Raw genomic sequence first — 21,914 nt, 5'->3', positions numbered from 1 at the left:
GCCAGATTTTTTGAAATAGATAAAGTAATGATGATATATTTATGCCCAAATATTAAAATACACATATACGGATGTTTTTAAATATTTATAATAAAAGAATAAAGAAATTTCTACGCGTGAATACAATTATTCTATATCTTGAAATTAGAAAAAATAATCGTTAATGTGTAGTTAAAATCGAGATGAATGAATTTAGATTTGAATATACCACTTGAAATACGTGCATGTCGCGTCACGTGTAACCATGTTTGTTTATCAAAATGGTGACAGTTCGAAGTCGTAGGCTAACGTTGTCTTCGTTGTTTTACAAAGTATGCGTAACAAAGAATGATCATTGTCAAAAACGTGACAAACATTTTATACATATAATTTGACCTCATTTAGTATGGTAAACGTTTTCATAAACTATTTTTCTTATTTAATAGTCAAAAATATAATACGGCTGAAGTTCCATATTTCTAACCTCAACATTAAAAACAATACAAGTTTATTATTGGCGGGACGACAACTTGATTGTACATTTAAATAAGAGATATATCTATATATATATATATATATTAAGAAATAAAAGGATAGTTTATTTATTGTGATAATATATCATATTTTTTAAATTATCAAAAAGAATAAGAGAAGAAAGTATACAAATTCTTAAGAAACTTATATAAGAGATTTCAAGATCAGAAGAAAATTAATGAAAGATTAATTATCTTCTAAAAATAAACGTTTAGAGATTAATTGATATTATTCTACAACATTATATTTATTCTAAATAATGGCCCATTTATCACACGTTATGACACTCGCCAACAGTATTATCGGCGTAAGTGTTCTCGCCATGCCATTTTGTTTTAAACAATGCGGCATTATTTTAGCTGCGTTGATTCTTTTATTATCTAATTTTCTATCTCGTTTTGCTTGTCATCTTCTTATTAAGTCATCCGTAATGTCAAGAAGACGTAATTTTGAGCTACTTGCTTTCTATGCGTTTGGCTACATGGGCAAATTTTTAGTTGAACTTTTTATTATCGGATTTCTCGTTGGTACTTGCATTGCATTTTTTGTCGTTGTTGGTGATTTGGGACCACAAATTGTTGGGAAACTCATAGACAAAAAACCTGATGATATAAGAACTAGTCTACTTTTAATAACAAGTATTTTTATAATATTACCGTTGGGTCTATTGAGAAACATTGACAGTTTATCAAGTATTTGTACCGCTACTGTTGGTTTTTACGCTTGCCTTGTTTTGAAGGTAAGAATTCTATAAATATTACAAACAAGTATTATGTGCTATTTATTTCATATACTTTTTTACTACAAGATTTATTATGTTTTATAATAATTTTTATATTGGCAGGTGTTCACCGAGTCAATACAACACATTTTTGCGGGTGATTGGACGAGTAACGTATACTTTTGGAGATCCAGCGGTATTCTTCAATGTTTGCCAATATTTTCTATGGCTCTTTTTTGCCAAACACAGTTATTTGAAATATATGAAACCATTCCGAACGTATCTCTCGAAAAAATGAACGATGTTGTACGAGGCGCATTAAATATCTGTACTTTGGTATATTTATGCGTTGGTTTCTTTGGATATATTGCATTCTGTACACAACCGTTCACAGGTACGCTTTTATTATATGGACATTAATAAAAAGGAATTGTGAACTCTATTTATAATAAAAATAATATTCTTCTTTATTCGTCCATAGGAAATATACTGATGAGCTTTGAACCTAGCATATCGTCAGATATGATTAAGATGGGATTTTTTTTCTCTGTAGCTTTTAGTTTTCCGCTAGTCATTTTTCCTTGCCGTGCAAGTCTGAATTCTCTCTTGTTTCGTCGGGTATGCATATAGATTATATGACGAATCTATTGAATATGAGCATTATTATTAGAACTTTTAGGTACACACTCACGAACCGTCTATGAATTATATGCCAGAAGTAAGATTCAGATGTCTCACCATTGCAATAGTATCTTTTTCAGTAATTACCGGTATATTGATGCCAAATATTGAATTCGTACTTGGTTTAGTTGGATCTACGATTGGTGTTATGATATGCTTAATGTTTCCTGCAGCATTTTTCATATCCATGAGCAGCAAACATACAAATGAAAGATTATTAGCACAGGTAATAATTATAATGCAAAGTCCATATCGACAATCATATTTATTGTAAATATTATTTTAATTGTTTATTACTTTTCATTCAAGGCGATTTTATTCGTTGGCGTTTGGATAATGGTTCTTGGTACATATGCCAATTTGTATGCAATGGAAGAATCTTCTAATACCAAAATTGGAATAACGACTGATAGATCACTTAGTCAATTAGATAATTTACCATTACATGTCAAGAAAGAAGATATTCGTTTGATATCTGTTTCTAATAATCCTGAAATTCTATCAAACGTTAAAGGTTTAGTAAAAATGTTACTATATGGTATTAAAGTGGATGATCACTTAATCACAATCTGAATTGTTTGTTATCCGATTATCGAAAAAAAAATACAATTCTATAAATTTGATACGCAACGTTGCTTTTTCTTGTGTTTATTCTCTTAATTGTTCATTATTCGAACATGTGTTTCTTGCCCAAACATAAAAATCTTTCACGAAAGTATTTGTTATCCGATTTATTCGCAATCGAAACTGTTCATTAACCGATCACCTACAGTATATAATTATTTATATGTTATTTTTAATTTTAGAAAAAGTAATAGATGTATTACCAAAAATTGAAATGATGGATGAAAATAAACATCTCGGCGATATTCGTCAAGAACCTCCAGTTCCGGTCGAACGTGTTGCTGTTGCAGAGAAGTTGATGCTAGAAGAACGAAATCCTGCTGAAAATATAGGAGCTAGTTTTGCTCCGGAAATTAAACAAATTGTTGGAAAGATCAAAACAATAAATGAACACCTCAACAAAGAACATAATTCTGTTATAAATAATAGTAAATTGATAATGTATGAGAACTTTGTAACGTCAAAGGCTAATGAAAACATTAATATAATTAAATCTAAAATGACTAATGAAATTTCAAAAATTGATAATCTCATAAATTCTGATGCAATAAAAAAAGAAGATTCTGAACTAGCTGCGGAAGAAGGAATTTCTGATACAATGGCGATAAAAAAAAATGAAAAGCATCGACAAACTTTAGGAGACCAAGCATTAGAAAATTTGGAAATGTTACAAGAACAGGAGAAACTAGAAGATCTACAGGAAAAGAAGCAGGAATTAGAAATAGAAATAGGGAAAATAGAAAAGCATATAGAAGAGTCTATAAAGAATGATAAGAATAATGATAACGATGAAACAAATATTATACAAAAATTCAATTCGGAAAAAGTTGAAAATATTGATAAACGAAACAAAATTAGTAAAAATTTCGATAAAAACAAAATGTTAAAGAAATATACAATTGGAACGAACATCAATGAAAATGTTTTAGAAACACCTAATATTAAAAACGTTAATAAAAGTATTGTACAGGATAAAAATGATTCTGAACAGTTAATCGATACAAAGAATAACAAAAATATTCAAAATGTAGAAAAAATAAAGTTGAAAGAAAACAACAAGGATACGGATCAACTGCATTCGACATCACATTATCAAGAAAAGTTTAATGTAACGTTTGATAATATTATTAATAAGTCAAAAGGAAGTATTTTAAGTGCTTTAACTAAAGGAATTTTAATAAAAACTATATCAAAGAACAAAAGAGATATAGAAATATCACAGGGTAAAAAAGAAAGTATCGTCAATGAAATGAATAAGTCTGATGAAATATTAACGCAAAATCAGAATATTGTACCTCTTATATTACAGATTAAAAGTCAAACTAACATTAACAAATCTGAGCAATTAATAGAAAAAAGTGATAATGACATTCAAGTAATGCGAAGAGATATTTTAGAAAATCATGATAGAGAGAAGCGAGAAGTCACCAACATTAAAAACATTTCTCCTGATGCTTCGACTGAAAAAATACAATCTTTCGTGAAAGATATTTCTATGAATATCGATCGTATAAAATGTAATAAAAAGTTAGACGATTCACGGCTAGAAATAGTTAATATATCCGAAAAAAAATTTAAGCAGAAACTACTGGAAGAGACAACCATTCGATCTACTCCAACATTAATTAAAACCACCACTTATTTATCTTCGAACAAAAAAGAATTTACAAAAAATCCAATTTTAATAATAAATTCAGATATAACCATTAGGAATGAATATATTAAATTAAAGCAAAGAGATTTGAAAACCTTAAATACGGATTATCAGAACAGAAACTCATGACCGTCAGAATGCGTAATGCATTATTTTTAATTGTCAATGTTTAAAAGGATTTATTTGTAAATTACTAAAATATGTTACTTTGCTTTTCCTAAATGTTAAGCTAAAAAATGATTTAAAATATTGTGAAAGAGATATTGAATATAATGAAAATAACTAGGGATCGCTATGAACATACATGTTGTAATTTAAATAACACTGTCAATGTGTGATGTGTCAAGTTTAAATTATTATTAATTATATAAATTGATAAACAGTTTTGTAAATCTACTGTAAATAAGTTAAAAAAAAGAAAAAAATTTAACTTTTGTTTATTAATGCAAACAAGAGTTAGGATAATCATTTATTTTTTAAATTTCCTTTTTAAAATTTTAACTATTCCATAAAATAATGAAGTTCATAAAATCATTTATATATTTGTAGGACTTGAGAGATTGTTTTATACATGGCGTACTATATCATAAATTCAATTAGAAACCGTAAAATTTAGTTTAAAAATTATGTTTTTATATTACAGAATATATTATAATGTGTATAAAAAACAGTACAATTAAGTGCTTGAAAATAGTCAAATATAAATCTATTTTTACATAACATAACAATATTGATTACTTCACTCGTAAATAAATCTTTGATAAACGTAAAACTTTACTTTGTAAAAGTAAAAGAAGATAACTTTTATTAATTTCGTGATACCTGAATAAATTTAATACTAAAATATTAATACAAATTTTTCTTTTCTTTGAGTGTAAATACAATTTTTCTACGAACTCTGTATATATATATAAATGTAGAAGTCTAAAACAATTTCCTATACGTTTATCTGAAACAAAACAGTAAATACGAAGAAAAAAAGAGAAGGTCGTGAACGTTAGTACTTGGAAAAAAAAAATGTTTACTACAAAAAAAAATTTGTTGCTGTGTTGAGAACAGTATATCTTCTAATTTTCGTTTATTATCAAAGACTAAAAGAAGGTCAAAAAGAAAGAAGGAGAAGGAGGAAGAAGAAAGTATAAATATATTTTCTATTTCAAGATTTTTATCATCTTAAGTAACCACTAAATGAACTTTGTTCAAATTCCTATTTATCGTATCGATCGTAACATATTTTGTACCGTGTGTAACCGATTAGGGTTAAATTTCTTGTTCTCTTATAAGTTTCTTCTTTATCTTTTCATATCATTTCTTTTTTTTCTCGCGGAAAGGGTTGCTCGGTGTGAAAGTTTTGCCGACAGATGTCTTCGTAGTCAGTTCGGTCAACGAGAACGTCTTGTTCGTATGTGTTTGCACTTAGATGTAACATGGCTACAAGTAATACGGAAGAAATCAAGGTATTTAGAGATAAAAATCATGCTATCCTGACATAAACAAAAATTTCTAAGCAATATACCATTCAAAAATGATAAATCTGTCTAATTATTTTTCTAATTATAATCCGGTATCGAAGGAAGCAGCATGGTCGCTTGGTTCATTTCTTACTACCCCTCTTTTACCGTATGTGTCTACATCTGTTTCTTACCAAAACTTTCTATACAGATTTGAGAATCATTATTATTTCTCATATTTTCTATTATCTTTTATTCTTTATTCAATTTTTATAACAATGACGTGTACTTAATCTAAATGTCTTCCTTTTTTATTAAGTGTTTATATTTCAAAAACAGTGCACTATGTTACGTGAACGCCTTTAACTCGCGTGGTACCACGATAATGCGGGGTATACGATTTTCTAGGTTAAATGATTTTGACCTTAGTTTTTAGGTTGTCCCGAAATTTTTTTTATCCCTTTCATATTTTTCTAATGCACAATATTTTTTCCACAAACGTTATGACAGTAAATTAATACGTTATGCTAAAAGTTTATGTAAATCTATAATAAACATTAATTGTAAATCTTGTTTCATAGGAGATTGAACGGAAGGAGCAAGGAATAATAAATTTTGATGAATTTCCACCAGAAGTTTTGATCAAACATCCTCTGCAGCATACTTGGACGCTTTGGTACTATGAACCAGACAAAAGTAAATCATGGGAAGAAAGTCAACGCGAAATTACTAGTTTTGATACTGCAGAAGATTTCTGGAGGTAAATTTAATTTTATATGCTTCAGAAAAATATTGTTGTCGAATGGTTTATACAATATAGACACAGTTCAGCCGGATAAACCTTGGACACTTACTATATATTATTTGTATTAATGATAAAATTATTTTTCCCTCAACAGTCTATACAATCACATAAAGCATGCATCAGAGTTAAGACAAGGTTGCGATTATAGTATGTTCAAACAAGGAATCCGACCAATGTGGGAAGACGATGCTAACAAATTAGGTGGAAGATGGCTTATCAATTTAGAAAAGAAACAAAGAGCTATGGATTTAGATCATTTTTGGTTAGAAATTCTTCTGTGCATGATCGGAGAAGCATTCAATGAATACTCGGATGATGTATGTGGCGCTGTTGTTAATGTTAGGATAAAAGGTGATAAAATTGGTGTATGGACAGCTAACTCCAATTGTGAAGATAGCGTTATGGAAATAGGGTAAGTTTATATTATTTATATTAACCAGTCACAACTCAAAGCGATTAACTCCACTTTAAGAATTTGTGCAAATTTTATTATAGATTGATTGATACTTAGCTTTTTAGATTTAAAATAAATTTATTGAATAATTATATATTATACTATTAAAAGAAAACAATTTTTATAGCTGTTCGATAATAAATGATACGACACGGTATATTAATTTAGCAATAATATCTATTTTTTTTTTAGTGAAATTGACTTAATGAACGACTCATATAATCTATATTTTTATATTAATATTATGTTTTTAATTTCCAGACGTAAATTAAAAGAAAGATTGAGGATTACACCAAAAGTAACTATAGGATATCAGGCACATCAAGATACTATGATCAAGAAAGGAAGTCAAACAAAAAACTCGTATACGGTCTAATTATAATATGTCAAGAATTCTTAACTTCATTTAAATTTCATTGTTATATTGATCATTGAGTAACAGGTATTTAACAAAATTTTCATTAATATTGATTTAAATATCAGTATATATAATCTATTTATCAATTTGATTAAAATGATGAAAAAATATTTTTTGTTTCTTTTTCGTAACTTCATATCCGAAAAATAATCGAGCGAAAGTTAAAATAAATAAATATTAAATGTAACAAAATAATATCATATAAATGTATAATACATAGTTTAGAGGTAGTTTATGAAAGATACGCGCAGGCTGCTGTATTTTTCTACTTTCCACATTTGTCACTTAAATACATATTATTTCCAATTTGCATGAAATAAAGCTCGTTTCTATTATTATTTCAAAAGGCATAGTGGTTTATTTTGTTTGTTTGTCTTTCCTACATAAGCATATCGAATATTTAACATTAAACTTTCAACATTTGTTAATTAGATTAGCAAAGATCAATGAAATGCAGCATCTTGCTTTATTCTTCTAAAACGTATTAAAGATGTGTGATGTTTACACAATTGTTTGACATACAACAATTATATTTAAGCCTTTCTTATATAAAGTATATTTAAAGAAAAAAAATATATATACATTGCTACATGCACTTTTTCAGAGCTTTAATTCCATTCCCTTTTTATAAATAATAATGTTATATATTACATATTATATTTATACAAAAAATATTTTATATTTTGTTATGCAATAAGATATTTTCAACAACCTCTTTAACATCCTTACGTCTTCCTTTTTCTAACGCGTGTAATAAATTCATTTTCCACTCTGAATTATTTTGCGAAATACAAATACGCAAAGCCTGCAAAATGTTTAATTGTGTAAATACATATATATATATTATATTTTTAATATAAAATTACATTTAAGCATATATTACCTGATTACATTGTTCTTTTAAATTACACGGATATTTATTTTCTAATTCATCTATTTGATATTCCTTAAGATTCATATATCTGCAAACATCTCTCCAAGAACGTCCCAGTTGTTCGCTGACTTTCAGTACAACTTAAAGTATATATTTAAATTAAATTTAGAATATTTCATATTAATTTATCTTGTTAATTATATTTAAAGAAGTTCAATAATTAATAAATACCTATCTGTTTTAACTTTGATTCCTTGCTATTTAAAGCTTTGGATAACTGTTCTGGTGTTTCATATAATTTTAATTTATGACTACATTCTGATAATGAATTTAATGATGCTATTCTGTCACATGTTTCATGATCATTATTTTTCGGTAAAGATCGTGCTGTAACAAAGTATAGAACTTTTAAAAATTATAACATTTTAATAATTAAATATTATATGTTAATAAAAGATTGTATGTGTACAAATATATATGTACCAACACTATATATATATATTTATTTATAATATTTATATAATTATATATAAATTATCATATATATTAAAAAATAATGCAAGCGTTATTTTTTTATTTTGTCTGGCACATACGAGAGCTGTTGTTTCTAAAGATTATAAGTCTATTTATTCTTATTTTGAAATATTTAAACGTTTGTGTTTAGATTAATTTAAAAATGCTGGTTAATGTTCATTAATTATGGTGATATTTTTAAAGATGTAAGCAGGATTAGTTACATTATCCGATAATAATTAATAAAACTATTAAAGAAAAATAAGACTTTTGTGAACTGCAAATGGACTTATAGCACTTAAAAAAAACATTAATGCATTAACACTTTATGGTGCAACTTTTATAAATAAATTTATAAGGATATTTTACCGTTTCGGCTTTGTTATTAACAATATGAGAAGAAATTATCCATATCTAACTGAATCTAATCTTAACTCATTTTTTGCGAAATTTAACTTATAAGATTTTTAAAGAAAAAACGTTACATATATTAAATGTAATAAAGCTGTTAAAAAATACAAACACTCACCATTATCATTTTGATACATATTATAATACGATGGATAATTCATCAATTTATACCAATCTTCATAGTTTTTTAATTTCATTACTAAATAGGATTTCTTAATATATCTCTTTTCGATATCATACAACGGTTTAATATCATCGTAAGCGAGTATGGCATACTTTCCTAACACTTTAATTAATCCTTCAAGATTTTGTATACTACTTACTTTTCGTTTAGACCCTATATCGTAAGAGTATTCATTTTTAATCTCTTCCAAATTTTCAACAGAAACACAAGGTCTCGAAATTTTTACAAACTCCTCGAGTAAGTTCTTGTACTTTACTTGCACTGTCATGATTCTTAATTTAAAGTCAGGGAATCCCCTCTTGGAATTGTCTGATAAGTTTAGTTCCTAAATAAAGATTAAATTTGTCTAACAATGTATTCTCAACCAACCAAATTTAAATTTTAACTGGAATTTTCATGGATTTTCGCATCTGACTTAAAAAAATAAAACGCGAGAATTTAAACGAATCAGTAAGTTTGTGCACACGGTTACAATTTTTTTTTGCGTAAAAGTTGCGAAAATAGATAAAATGTGTATAAAAATTCTAGTAATTTAGTAATTTCATCCATCAATCATATGTTTCCACTAATTCATTCTAATAAATATTTTTATATCACCGTAATATTTTTATTCAAATTTTTGATAATAATTTTTTCTGGTACATCATAGAGTCTTTTAAATATGTTTTTGTTTCTCTTTTACGGTGAAATAATGTTAAAATTGGAATAAGTGATAATTTAAAAATAAAATATCTTATAAGTCAGTGGTTCCCAAAATGTGTGTTTGGTACCCTAGAGATCCGCAAAATATTACATAATTTTTATCATTTTAATTTCATTTAAGACTTCTTATTTGTGCGAATCTGAGTTTTTGACAGTTGTTGTGTTAAAATCTAAATATCATGCGAAAATTAATGTGAAGAAGAATAGTAAAATAATAGAAAATCCAGTGTAATTTTACGATTTAAGAAAATATATGATGACTACTAATTGGTTCATTCGTTTTCAAAATACCACAACTAGTTAAATGATCGATTTTTTATTTTTAATTAAAATTTTGTGCTCACAATGTTATCACTTTTCTTCACTTGACTTATCTATTATAATCATTAATATTATTTTATTTATTATTCAATCTGCTATTAAATTGATCATTATTTTCATTCAATTTTTGAAGTCTAACCTTTGTTACAGATCAATCATTAGATCAATAATTGTATAAATAGATATGCATAAACTGTTGGTAGGTTTAGCGTTAGAGCTTTAACGCTAGTGACCGGTTTATATAAAAAATTGGAGGAATAAAAACTTTAGTACTGTACCCATATACAGATTCTACACTTCAAATTTAATTTTTTGAAAATCAAATTCACCCCTTTTTAAAGCAAATTCAATCTTTTTCAACTCTTTATAATAGTTGATAAATTCCCTTAATTTTAATACTTGATTATTATTGTTGTAAATTTGTAAAAATATAAGCTTATAGGTTATGGTAAAAATTGTATTCGTAAAGATAAAAACAAACGTTCCTGCGATATTAATGTTATCTGTGATAACAACATAACATGAATATTTTACTTTACATCACGCGTGCTTCGTATGATCTATGTGCTTTTCGCGGCTATGTGCGACTCTAGGAATATTCCCTAGACTCCTTTACGCGGATCCATCACCATTCGAAGCAAAGGTAGAAAACATAATCGATTATCGAGATATCTATATTATCACTAGTAGATACTATCAATATTTTCTGTAGTTTTTGAAACAAAATTTGTGTAAGAGAAAAATGTATAATTATTAATGAATTTTATAGCTTAATACTACTATTTTCCCAGATCTTAATACTGCAATCGTAGGTACAACCTACGAGTCTATTATTTTATATAGTGATGTCAGTAGGTGGCATTTGGCAATCGCTGTGCCATCTACTATTAGAGATAAAGCTCTCTATACATCCTTATGTTATTTAGAATTTGTGATGTGTACTAAGTTTGGATATCTTGACTAAACATTTCATCTATAACACAATTGTGTTATAATTTTTTCTATACATCGAGTCGTTTTTTATTAGTAACACTTTAAACAGCTGTCATTTTTTAAATGGGTAAGTTTAAAAAATATAACCGAAGAAAAAAATGAATATTTTATGTTTATTAATTTCAAAATAATTTGATTTATTATGGCTAATTATTTTTCATTAATATTTTGTTTTTTAAAAGTAAATCACATATACTAATGTATTTAATGTTACTTATATGTTTTTATATAAATCAAATTGATTATACTAGTCATAATATTAGATTCAGGTGAGGTGTCAACGCAAAAGAAACACAAAAAACATAAACACAAAAAACATAAGAAAAGAAAGATAATACACGAGGATAGTGATGGTTTTACTACTGAAGTACCTGAAGGTGAAAGAAAAAAAATGTTTAAAGTTAAAGTTAAAAAGGAAGACGAAAGGAGGTATGTCTCAGTTAGACTATTTTTATCCTTATTAAATTAAATAAGATCACACATTTTAATATCGAAGAACTTTTTAATAATTGATCTATATAATGTACAGCATTGAAAAGATTCGTGAAAAATCTACAAAGATAACCAATTTAAGTTCAACAGGATGTGTTGCTACATCTTCTTCAAAAGTTCAGACTAAAAAAAAGATTCCAAAGAGTAACAAAGGAAAAGATAGTGGTACTAGTAGCGAAGAAGAAAGGTGGTTAGATGCTATAGAATCTGGAAAGCTTGAGGAGGTAGGTAGCAATAAAAATTTATTTTCAATATCTTATTAAATAAAATACTTTAAAAATAATTACATTCTTTTTATTATTTAGGTAGATGATGAATTGAAAAAGATCAAACCAAAAGATCCAAAATTGATGACTGCACGACAAAGAGCCATGTTTGAAAGAAAAACGGATACAGAACCAAATCCGGGAGTAGAACAACTTATGTCATTACCAACGGGATATAAAGAAAAGGTTATGACTGCGGAAGCAATTCAAAAAGCTGCTCTTAAGTCCTTAAAAAGAAAACAACTTGCTGATGAAAAAAGGGAGAAAGATAAAGTAAAGAGAGATAAACAGTTTTAATAAATTTTTAATTGTCCACATACAGTAGGACTCGATTAACCGGTTCGTATTTATCAGGCATCTTAATTATCCGTTGTCTTATGTTTAATGATAAACGTTGAAATCAGTTTGAGATATATGTATTCAAATTTTTTCCAAATTTTGTTCTTAGTATAATTTTCCTTTTTTTACCGTCCATCGCGAAAGTGTTAATAAAGCGATAAAAATGTACACGGATAATAATATAAGAATATAGGAATACTATTTTGTAATACATATCAAATACAACATATCTGTAAGTATGCACATTTATGTTATTATAAAAAAGAATAACAGAAGAAAATGTTATTTTGTATAGAAGATACGTGTTTTAAAAAGTTCCACCCTTGTCTCGATTTATCTACGTCGTTTATTTCCTGATCACGCTGGTTAATCAAGATACTACTGTACTTATGATGAATGTAGCTAATTTTTATCTGTTTTTGATTGTAGAAAAAGACGATGGAAAGATTATTAAAAAAACAAGAATCGAAAGCTTCGAAAATAATTGGTAAAGGTAAACCATCTAAAAGACAAGTTCCTCTTGTTACTTATCGTATGACAATAGGAGGAAGTTCAATATCTTTACCACCGGGAGAAGAATTTCCACTAAAACCAGCGAAAGTGTAAATATTATCTTTTCTTTCGTATTTTTTCTAATTTCAATCATATATCTTATATACGAAATATGTTTTTTTTTCTAGAAAAGAAATACCAGTACCGGTTCTGTGCAGCGTGAACAAATGTAAAAATCTGAAGAAATATTCTTGTTCTAAAACAGGTGTTCCTTTGTGCAGTTTAGAATGTTACAAGACAAATATATTATTAAAAGTATGATAGTTAATGTAAATAGACGTTAGGAATATGTACAAATGTTATTAGATATGAATAATTTAAAAGAAAATTTTTATAAAACTAATATGTTTGTAAACAAATTTGTTATTACGCATAGTAATAATCACGAAACACAATGAAGATCAGGTTCGCGCAGACTCGGCTGTTTTCGTCGTGTCTCGTTTTGGTTCATTCGAACGCGCGTTCAGACGACGATGCTACTTTCCAATGCAAAAGAAAATAATAGAAGGAAAAAAGTTAAAATGAAGGTTAGGTGAGCAAACGCGGCTCTTTCCTCTCTTCTTCTCTTTTTACTCTATCCTTCTCTCTCTTTTTTGCATTCAAGCTTCACGCAAAAATCATTAAACGCGTGCCCAATTCACGGTAGCGACACCCGCACTCATACACACGTTTAAATGCTACTTGACAGCACAGTGAGTAAGATGCAATAATGAGAGCGAAAGAGAAAGTGCGAGAAAGAAAAAAGTTGAAGTCGAGGGTAGAAGGGGGATGAATAAATAAGCGGGGATAGATTCTGATTGTAAGTCCTTCAAGCCGCGTATTTCTGAGCGGTTTCGAAATAATAAAACGTTAGCTGCTCCAACAAAAGGACTCGACGAGAATTTCTTTTTGAACGGAGCATGTACTACAGAGATAGAGATATTTGGAATAACAAGGATAATCAAGAAGACGAGGAAGAGAACAATTTGATAGTAATAGGAAGAAATCATTACAACTCGTGTCTAATTGGGATGGAATGGACTCGGGATAAAACCTTGGAACTTCTTCGAGAATATCAACAAAGACGCGTACTTTGGGATTGGAATGCTCGTGGTTACAGGGATAGAACTAAACGTAAACGCGCGATTCAAGAACTCGCTGAGATATTATCTTGCAATACATTAGAAGTCGAGAAGAAAATTACTAATTTGAAGTGTCAATACTCGAGGGAGGTGCACAAAATTCAGAATAGCCGGGACGTCGCTACCAGGCTGGACGATGTTTACGTTTCCAAGTGGTTCGCATTCAAGGCAATGCAATTTCTTCAATTCGGTACTCGTCGGTATAGCAAGAGAAAGAAGGTAAGAAGTGATATAACAATAAGAAAGAAACTTTTAATATTATTATTTTTTTCTATTCTTACAGGGTTCTTATTTTTTTATTTTTTAAATTTTAATTTAAAATAAACAACAAAGCTATTTAATTTTTATCGAGCGTTTTGTTATATTTTATTTCTCGCAGTTCTATTCTAATTCTAATCCTGTTTTTGTCATATCACAATCGATCGTAGATACGTGTGTAGGTATTTGAAGATAGTTAATATAGGTATTATTGGTCAGTGAGTATCATTAAAGTTTATGTCGTATATACAGAGTATCTGAGATTTTCCCAGCGGAACGGTGTCAGTATATTGTATGCTAGCTGTTAAATAAGACTATAAACGACCTATGTTTATACAATATTTTTTTCTTATAATCGTGTATAAAACATGCTGACATCATTTGATTGGAAAACCCTCAAACACCCTGTATACAATGATGTTCTTCATTTATTTATTATCAAGATCAGAAATCGAAACGCAAATCTAAGATACTGCAACTGATTGTATATGCATCGATCTGTTGGACCAAGTGGTACAGAAAGCTATCAAAGTTATTAATGATTAAGTAACATAGAAATGTTTGAAATATCACAGAAAATCGAAGAAGAATCAACACTGCAGGAAGAATACCTTGTGAGTGACATCGATCCGGAATGTATAACATTCGTCGACTATAACGAAGAAACGAATGGTTCTACGACTGGTTCACTCAATGCTTCATTGAGCGAAGATGCTGAGGAATCATCCTCGTCAAGTTTGAAAGTGATAGAACTTTGTAATTCTTCGTTACCAAGGCCAAAAAATCCGCTTGCCGATATTAAAGAAACTGGACAAACGTTGAACCTTGAAAAGGCATCACCGAATCAAACGAAAAAAACTAAAGAAGAATTTGTTAAGTTCGGCGAAAGCATAGCCGTACAACTTGCTGAAATACCGGACTCTTATTCCAGATCGGTCGCGAAATTGAGGATCAATCAAATCTTATTTGAAGCCGAAATCGGCGTATACGCGCAAACACGACGCTAATTGATTTGTTTTTATGTCTATCGTGCATTTGATATCGATAACTTTTCAATTAATTAATTATTTGTCCTCTCAAGGATAATATTTGGAGACCTTGGGGACAATCTGTTTTTGCTATATCTTTCTTAACAAATTTTATTCATTTTAATGATATTTTTTTTATTAACATGTAATTATAAAGGAGAGATAATAACGACTGGTAATTAAAAAATAATATTTAAAATATTTTGAGACCAAGGCAAAATATAAAACGAAAAAAAGAAAATAAATAATTAGTATGAAAATACTGTATATGCATAATATGAACGAAGTGGAACCAACTCGGCTAACGTAACACGTCTAATCGGGAAACATTTTCTTGCTTTACTCAATGTCATTCAACAATAGCAGATTTCTAACTAATTATTTTTCTCAGTAATTGATTTTTTTTATTTTTTTCATTCATATGCAAAGTATATATTTAAATTAAATGAATAAATAAATTTTATACAAAAATAAGACAGTCATTTGATTGCAACTTAATTCGATATTATAACGGATATACATACTCGTCGTTTCATTTTTCATCATAGTTAACTAGTTAACAACGGAGATTTCTTCTTTTTGATAAAAATACAATTATATTTCAAGCTTTATTTTTTTTCTATTATAGTCTATAAAAAAATAAATTAATTATGAAACTGTGATAAACATTTTTCTTTCATTTGTTTAAAGAAAACGTACAAATGATAAGTACTATAAAAATATAACCATATCAATAATAACATATAATAATAAAAAGAAAATAACATCTTAACAAAATATATAAACAATAATTTGCAGAACTATAATCAATTGCGCTCTTTCATTTGACACAATTTAAATTTTTGTCGACTATGTAAAATATGCCTTTACACAAGATACTTAGAATTATATATATGATATAAATGATTTTGTTTAAATTACGAATAAGTCCACTGTAAAATGTGCAAAAATCCTAGAAAAAAGAAGTATACATAACTGCTAAACAATTTGAATACGAAAGTAAATAGTATTTCCAACACTTTCATAGTTTGAATTACAATAAGAGCGTACAATATTAATATAAGTATCTCTATTTTATACATGTGTTGAGAATGTTCCACTAAAGCAAGATAAATACGACGAATAGTACGACTACCAAATTCGGTAAGTCTTTCCATCGTATGATGTAACTTGGCATGTTCACTGCATAATTCTTCTATAAAATATAAAATACAAATGAAAATACAGTATTTTTTATTTTAATCGTAAGATTTATTATTTTTAACATGTTAAATGCTATGTCAGTCTTTATGGACTGATTTTAGTCTTTCCATCCAGGCCAACATTCTCATGTTTAGATTATTGTGGTCGAAACGGAAAGTTCAATAAAAGAAGTTTGGCGCATAACATATTAATAAAGATAAAACTATATACCTGCGTCCTCTTCAATTTCTTCATGTGATGCAGGTAAGTACTTATCTAATATTAATTCTACCAGATGTGTCGTATTATCCACAGTTTTTAGAATACTGATTCCCGTTTCAGTGGACATGACTCTGTCTGCTTGTTGCCAACTATATAAACGTAAGTAATGCATCTTATAATAAGTAAGTAAAATCATGATTCTAACTTTTTGTTTTGTTTCGTGTTTAAGATTGGAAAATGTTTTTACAGCTGGTCGTAGATGATTTGTGACTATCGATTTGGTCTTATCTAATATCTAAAAAAATAAGAAAATAATAGAAAACATTTTTTACGATTTAATTCTTTAACATATGAAGACAACGTTTTTCAAAAACGTTGTATGTTTTTTATGCCATTGTTAATATCGATTTTTGAACATAGATTTAACCCCTTGCATTATAACATTGTGTGAGACTTGTGATATATTTTTGGTCCAAACATGAAAAACATAGGTCTTACTTTGGTGAATCTTATATGTCAAATATAAGTACTATGAAATATAGCACCGAACATGTCACACAGCTCCATGTATTAAATCGTAATACAAGGAGTTAAGTTTACACAAATGTTAAGTTGAAAATAAATAGTTTTGTAGATTGTATTGAATTTATTTGATTTATATGTCACAGAATTAAGATGATCGTTGATTGATGAATTGATGCAAATAATCGATACAAATCGTAGCAGTTACCTCTTTAGGCTCTTCTTTGATTATAGGCAGTTTAACTTCCATAAAATCTAAACCCTGACACAAAGTTTTATCCAAAGTATAAATAGGCTTTTCCATTAATCTAGCGACCGGTAATGATTTCTCAATAACAGTATTTACAACATTTTCCATCATATCAAATGCCCAATTAACAAATGTATTAGCTCCTTTCATACGATCATAAACTTTAGTAGATTTGTCAAACAAGTAATTTAAACTTGGTATCTTTCTAGCACGATCTACAGATTGAATCCTGCATAACCCATCTGTTACTTCTACTTCCATGATTGCAAATATGCATCAGAGTGTATATTTCTGTAGACACAATCAGTCTATTTATAGAAAAATTAGTAGAGAGCTGCAAGAAAAGTTTCATTCTGAATTATTGAACAAGAAAACTGTAATCAATACAACAGAACATAATAAATAATTTTAAAATATTTGCGTCTATATTTTTATATGTTAATCTTATTCTTATTTATATATGTTAATCATAATAAATGTATAATAAGAAAATGAATAAAAAGAAATACATTATGTTTATAAAAATGTTAAAACGTAAAATTTAGTTTTCTTTCGGTAAATGCATATTATATTTATACACAAATGCGTAATTATTTAATTTAATGTAAATTTCATTTCTGAATTAATTGTAAATACAAATATGTGCCTGTAATTATAAGAGTGTGGATTAAGTATTAAAAATTATTATTATCAAATAAATCATATAAAATAAATTTTCTCTCTTTTTTGACATCCATTGTCATAATTATTGACACATATATAACAGATATTTTTGATGGTCACTTACCAGTTATAATCGCTTAATTTATCACAAATCCATTTAGTTCCACATCGAACATTCACTCTGCAATAGAAACACGTACCTTGATCTCTGATTCATTATAATACTTATTTTGTTTATATTCTGATTATTAATCACTTTAGGTTTTCTTTTAGTATTCTTTTTAACGAGTACTCTTTACCTCTTGTTGTTCTTTTATCTTTTTCTTTTTTTCTTTCTTTATCATATGTCTATAACACGTTTATGCATTATTTAAAACAATTAGGTAATGTTGAATAAAATTGACAAGACCAGATGTTTCATATTGATGATTTGATTTTCATTACTACCGCTAGATATCACTATTATGTACTTTTTATGAGGCGCCAAAATACAAGTTTGATAATGAATTAAGAATCGTTAATTATTATTATTAATGATGTTATTCATACCTTGTAAATGTAACATATTATCAATATCACTTTAATATCTTATTCTCATTTATATGTAATACAATAAATACATCAAACAGAGTGATGAATTTCAGAGAACATGAGATTTTTAAATATTTTTTCTATTTCATTATTTTAACCTACTTCTTATCTTTTTTTGACAATAAGAGAAAGGAATAATTTCATATAAATGGAAGGTATTCTAGTTTTTTTCTATATATATATAATTTTATTTACTAAATTTATCAGTTATCTTTTTCCATAGAAGTTGTAATGGTAAGAAACCATTTCTTTTAGCAAGTTGTGGATGAAAAACATCAAAATCTGTTCTCCTTAATTCTTCTAAATAATTTTCTATAAAAACTATTGGTAAAAATATTATCTTGCTTGTTTTAAAAGTATTAAGCAAAATTGCCTGAAACAATGATTATACAAAAAAGTAATTAATAATTATTGTCTTGTAACTAAAAAAATGATAAAGATGCAATACCTCGTCTAGATGTTGTTTCGCACAAGATGCTACTTCAAATATTACGTCATTTACTGCTTTAGTTTTTATATTTCTTAATATTGTTTCGGAGGATACATTGTGTTTCATTAAAATATCTTGTGGTAAAATAATAACACGTTTCTGAGCATGATACGGAATGGAACGTATTAAAGTAATGATTCCATGTGCTTTACCCAAATGACTAGCCACGTGATCTGCCTTTATATTTTTAATACCATTTGCTTCTAAGAGTAAATAATAGATTGATGAAACAGCATTTTCAGAATAATTTTCAATTGCTTGTATATTAGGAAATATTGACTTTTCTAATTTATCTAAGCGAGCATCGATTAGACGTTTGAAATATCTTTTTGAAAGTTCGTGCTTTTGTAATATCTGTATTAAAAATTAAACATACAAATGATATTTTATTCATATGATGGCTTGTCTTATTGTTTTGCAATATAATCTTTACCCTGTGTAATTCTATAGCGACTGGAGTTTTTGATGGCAAATCATCGTATATGCTATTCAGTGTTTCTTTCCAAAATTGTAATCTCATTTTTCCTACGTGTTTCATAGTTACTTGATCTTCAACTTGTGCTATTTCAACGTTAAAAGCACGTATTGCAAAACCCGCAGCTTTTATATTTTTAGGTAATAATAACGTGCATAAAAAATTCTCATAATCGTTTTTTCTAGAAGTAAAAAATGTATGCACATAGAAATAAATAAATGTAAGTTTAAAAAAATCGGATAAACGCGGTCAATTTTCTTTTTATAACAAATTTTACTTTTTGTTTTATATTATCATTGCATTCAATGAGCATACCTAACCAATTCCAAACAATATTCACCAGGTGACTGTTTTTTCATTGTAGTCATACAACGAAAACATTGTCGTACTGTACTTTTATTAACAAGTAATGACCAACTAGTCATTTTGTAGTTTTTTATATCAAGTTTGTTAGCATCAAAATATAACTAAAGGTAACTTTACTTTAGCATTATACAGCACGTGTACTAATCGTGAAGCGCCATTTTTGTATTGACACATGTAAATCTATTCTTATAATATTATATTGTATATTTATAAGATTATAAGTTAATAAACATTACATACAGTTTATTTAAACTATTCTTCAATATAAATTTTTTTAGATTAAATAGCATAAAAAAATAAGTTTGCCAGAAAATAATATTAGTTTTAAATATTTTATATATGTAATTGTATAAATAAATTTTTTTTTTATTGATAATTTTGACTATATAAGACATGTTATAAAAAATAGATTAACATATTATTTATAGTAATTATGAAAATGTTTTGCAATGTTATTAATTTTTTATTCAGATATAAAATATTAAAAATTTTATTGCTACTTATATATAGTATATTATTATACAAAGTATTCCAGTTGTTTTAGTAAAGTTTTGCTAGCATATTTTATAAGTAAAAATAAGAAAAAAATGTATATAAGTATGAGCTTTTTAAAAGTTATTGAAAACATGAAATGACAACGGACTGCTTCCTTATACAGTACTACATTGAAATAGACTATAGATTCAAATTGTAATTCCATCTTTAAATGTTGTTTGTTATTATGAACATAAGATTGACTTTGACAAAGAATAAAATTTATTGCAATAATAATTTCTTGTTCACTTTCTTTTGCATTAATTCCTGACGCATATCAATTTCTGTTTGATGAACTTTTTTTTCTGCTGTTATCCGTAAGTAAAAATCCATTGGAGTGATATCTGATGATCTTGAAGATCAAGGAATTCGTCCTCTTCGACCTATTTAGCATTGCAGATCATAATCATGCAACCATTACCATACTAGTATCGCATAATGTATTGGAGAACCATCTAATTGGATTTATAAATGCTAGGGAAATAATAATGAAGTAACTTCTACTAATTCTGGCTGCAATTCATTTTCTATGAAATCTAAAAAAGACTATAGTTAATCTTTTAGATAAACAGTAAGGTCCCAATACGTTATTGTTGCATATTCAAATAGATATCAACAATGCGCTTTAAACTGTGTCAATGAAACCCCAATCCTTTATAATTTCCTTAATTTTATAACTTTTTAATTAAACATTGAAGAGTCCATGTTAATAGAACTATTTTTTTCATTTAGCAGTTTGATGCCTGATTATTAAAGTTAAGTATTAATTAATTGCTTTAATATTAAAATTAAAACTAATTTTAAGAGTAGTGTTAATTGCTTTGGCCTGAGAATGATTTATATGTTAAACGTCTTTTTTATCATTCTTATTACAATGTTATTGATATACAATAATTAAGAAAAATGAATTTATATTTATTATAAACATATTTTTATTTCTTAAAGTATTTCTTAAAAAATTAAATTACATGGACTCTTTTTTAAATACAGTAACCACGCATTTAAACTTATTTCATACACCAGAGAAAAGCTTTCTATAAATAGCACTAAATAGATTATATTCAGACTTGCTTAAATAGCAATAATTCTTTTTAAAAAGTTAACAACACGACAGTCTTATTAATTACCATTAGCAACTTTTGTGACTTTTATTGATTCAATAAAATAATTTTAATGACTAAAATTAATAATGCTTTAATATCTAAACTTCTATTCTGTATATATAGATAAATACTTACACACAT

The 21,914-nt window shown here is 27.4% G+C and overlaps 7 protein-coding genes across 11 annotated transcripts; 4 read left to right on the top strand and 3 right to left on the bottom strand.

Moving 5' to 3' along the window:
• The first annotated feature begins 40 nt into the window (after positions 1-40).
• Positions 41-4,926, top strand: LOC106787469 (putative sodium-coupled neutral amino acid transporter 10). The gene is made up of 6 exons (XM_014749840.1): positions 41-1,252; positions 1,358-1,628; positions 1,716-1,852; positions 1,914-2,141; positions 2,225-2,429; positions 2,722-4,926. Exons 1-6 carry the CDS (start codon positions 773-775, stop codon positions 4,320-4,322), a joined length of 2,922 nt encoding a protein of 973 aa, XP_014605326.1. The 5' UTR covers positions 41-772; the 3' UTR covers positions 4,323-4,926.
• A 617-nt stretch (positions 4,927-5,543) lies between these two features.
• Positions 5,544-7,662, top strand: LOC106787443 (eukaryotic translation initiation factor 4E-1A-like). 2 transcript variants are annotated; one of them, XM_014749787.1, is made up of 5 exons: positions 5,589-5,650; positions 5,767-5,813; positions 6,226-6,404; positions 6,544-6,861; positions 7,165-7,662. In XM_014749787.1, the coding sequence occupies exons 2-5, from the start codon at positions 5,775-5,777 to the stop codon at positions 7,277-7,279; spliced, it is 651 nt and encodes a 216-aa protein (XP_014605273.1). In that variant the 5' UTR covers positions 5,589-5,650; positions 5,767-5,774; the 3' UTR covers positions 7,280-7,662. The 2 variants fall into 2 exon arrangements, with proteins under 2 accessions (XP_014605274.1, XP_014605273.1); XM_014749788.1 differs by lacking the exon at positions 5,767-5,813 and having other exon boundaries at positions 5,544-5,650; positions 7,165-7,293.
• Positions 7,663-7,904: 242 nt separating this feature from the next.
• LOC106787442 (fas-associated death domain protein) lies at positions 7,905-10,928 on the bottom strand. 3 transcript variants are annotated; one of them, XM_014749785.1, is made up of 5 exons: positions 10,866-10,928; positions 9,238-9,628; positions 8,427-8,582; positions 8,205-8,335; positions 7,905-8,126 (listed from the first exon to the last, which is right to left on the bottom strand). In XM_014749785.1, exons 2-5 carry the CDS (start codon positions 9,569-9,571, stop codon positions 7,998-8,000), a joined length of 750 nt encoding a protein of 249 aa, XP_014605271.1. In that variant the 5' UTR covers positions 9,572-9,628; positions 10,866-10,928; the 3' UTR covers positions 7,905-7,997. The 3 variants fall into 3 exon arrangements, with proteins under 3 accessions (XP_014605271.1, XP_014605270.1, XP_014605272.1); XM_014749784.1 differs by lacking the exon at positions 10,866-10,928 and adding an exon at positions 10,466-10,715; XM_014749786.1 differs by lacking the exon at positions 10,866-10,928 and having other exon boundaries at positions 9,238-9,343; positions 9,443-10,332.
• On the top strand, positions 10,915-13,311 carry LOC106787439 (INO80 complex subunit B). Of its 2 annotated transcripts, none has more exons than XM_014749780.1 (7): positions 10,915-10,969; positions 11,118-11,386; positions 11,583-11,748; positions 11,894-12,035; positions 12,117-12,350; positions 12,846-13,018; positions 13,097-13,311. In XM_014749780.1, the coding sequence occupies exons 2-7, from the start codon at positions 11,383-11,385 to the stop codon at positions 13,227-13,229; spliced, it is 852 nt and encodes a 283-aa protein (XP_014605266.1). In that variant the 5' UTR covers positions 10,915-10,969; positions 11,118-11,382; the 3' UTR covers positions 13,230-13,311. The 2 variants fall into 2 exon arrangements, with proteins under 2 accessions (XP_014605266.1, XP_014605265.1); XM_014749779.1 differs by having other exon boundaries at positions 11,849-12,035.
• Positions 13,312-13,801: 490 nt separating this feature from the next.
• LOC106787440 lies at positions 13,802-16,597 on the top strand. Its single transcript, XM_014749782.1, has 2 exons — positions 13,802-14,308; positions 14,923-16,597. Exons 1-2 carry the CDS (start codon positions 13,868-13,870, stop codon positions 15,352-15,354), a joined length of 873 nt encoding a protein of 290 aa, XP_014605268.1. The 5' UTR covers positions 13,802-13,867; the 3' UTR covers positions 15,355-16,597.
• LOC106787441 (perilipin-2-like) lies at positions 15,757-18,624 on the bottom strand. The gene is made up of 4 exons (XM_014749783.1): positions 18,339-18,624; positions 17,510-17,885; positions 16,789-17,074; positions 15,757-16,570 (listed from the first exon to the last, which is right to left on the bottom strand). The coding sequence occupies exons 2-4, from the start codon at positions 17,810-17,812 to the stop codon at positions 16,293-16,295; spliced, it is 867 nt and encodes a 288-aa protein (XP_014605269.1). The 5' UTR covers positions 17,813-17,885; positions 18,339-18,624; the 3' UTR covers positions 15,757-16,292.
• LOC106787438 (NADH dehydrogenase (ubiquinone) complex I, assembly factor 6) lies at positions 18,350-20,382 on the bottom strand. Its single transcript, XM_014749778.1, has 5 exons — positions 20,086-20,382; positions 19,729-19,951; positions 19,254-19,649; positions 18,764-19,178; positions 18,350-18,395 (listed from the first exon to the last, which is right to left on the bottom strand). Exons 1-4 carry the CDS (start codon positions 20,193-20,195, stop codon positions 18,993-18,995), a joined length of 915 nt encoding a protein of 304 aa, XP_014605264.1. The 5' UTR covers positions 20,196-20,382; the 3' UTR covers positions 18,350-18,395; positions 18,764-18,992.
• Positions 20,383-21,914: the final 1,532 nt, after the last annotated feature.

Source organism: Polistes canadensis, unplaced genomic scaffold (assembly GCF_001313835.1).
Source record: "Polistes canadensis isolate GaletaPanama2010 unplaced genomic scaffold, ASM131383v1 scaffold_101, whole genome shotgun sequence".
Classification (NCBI taxonomy): Eukaryota; Metazoa; Arthropoda; class Insecta; order Hymenoptera; family Vespidae; genus Polistes; species Polistes canadensis.
This window is presented reverse-complemented; position numbering and strand designations above follow the sequence as displayed.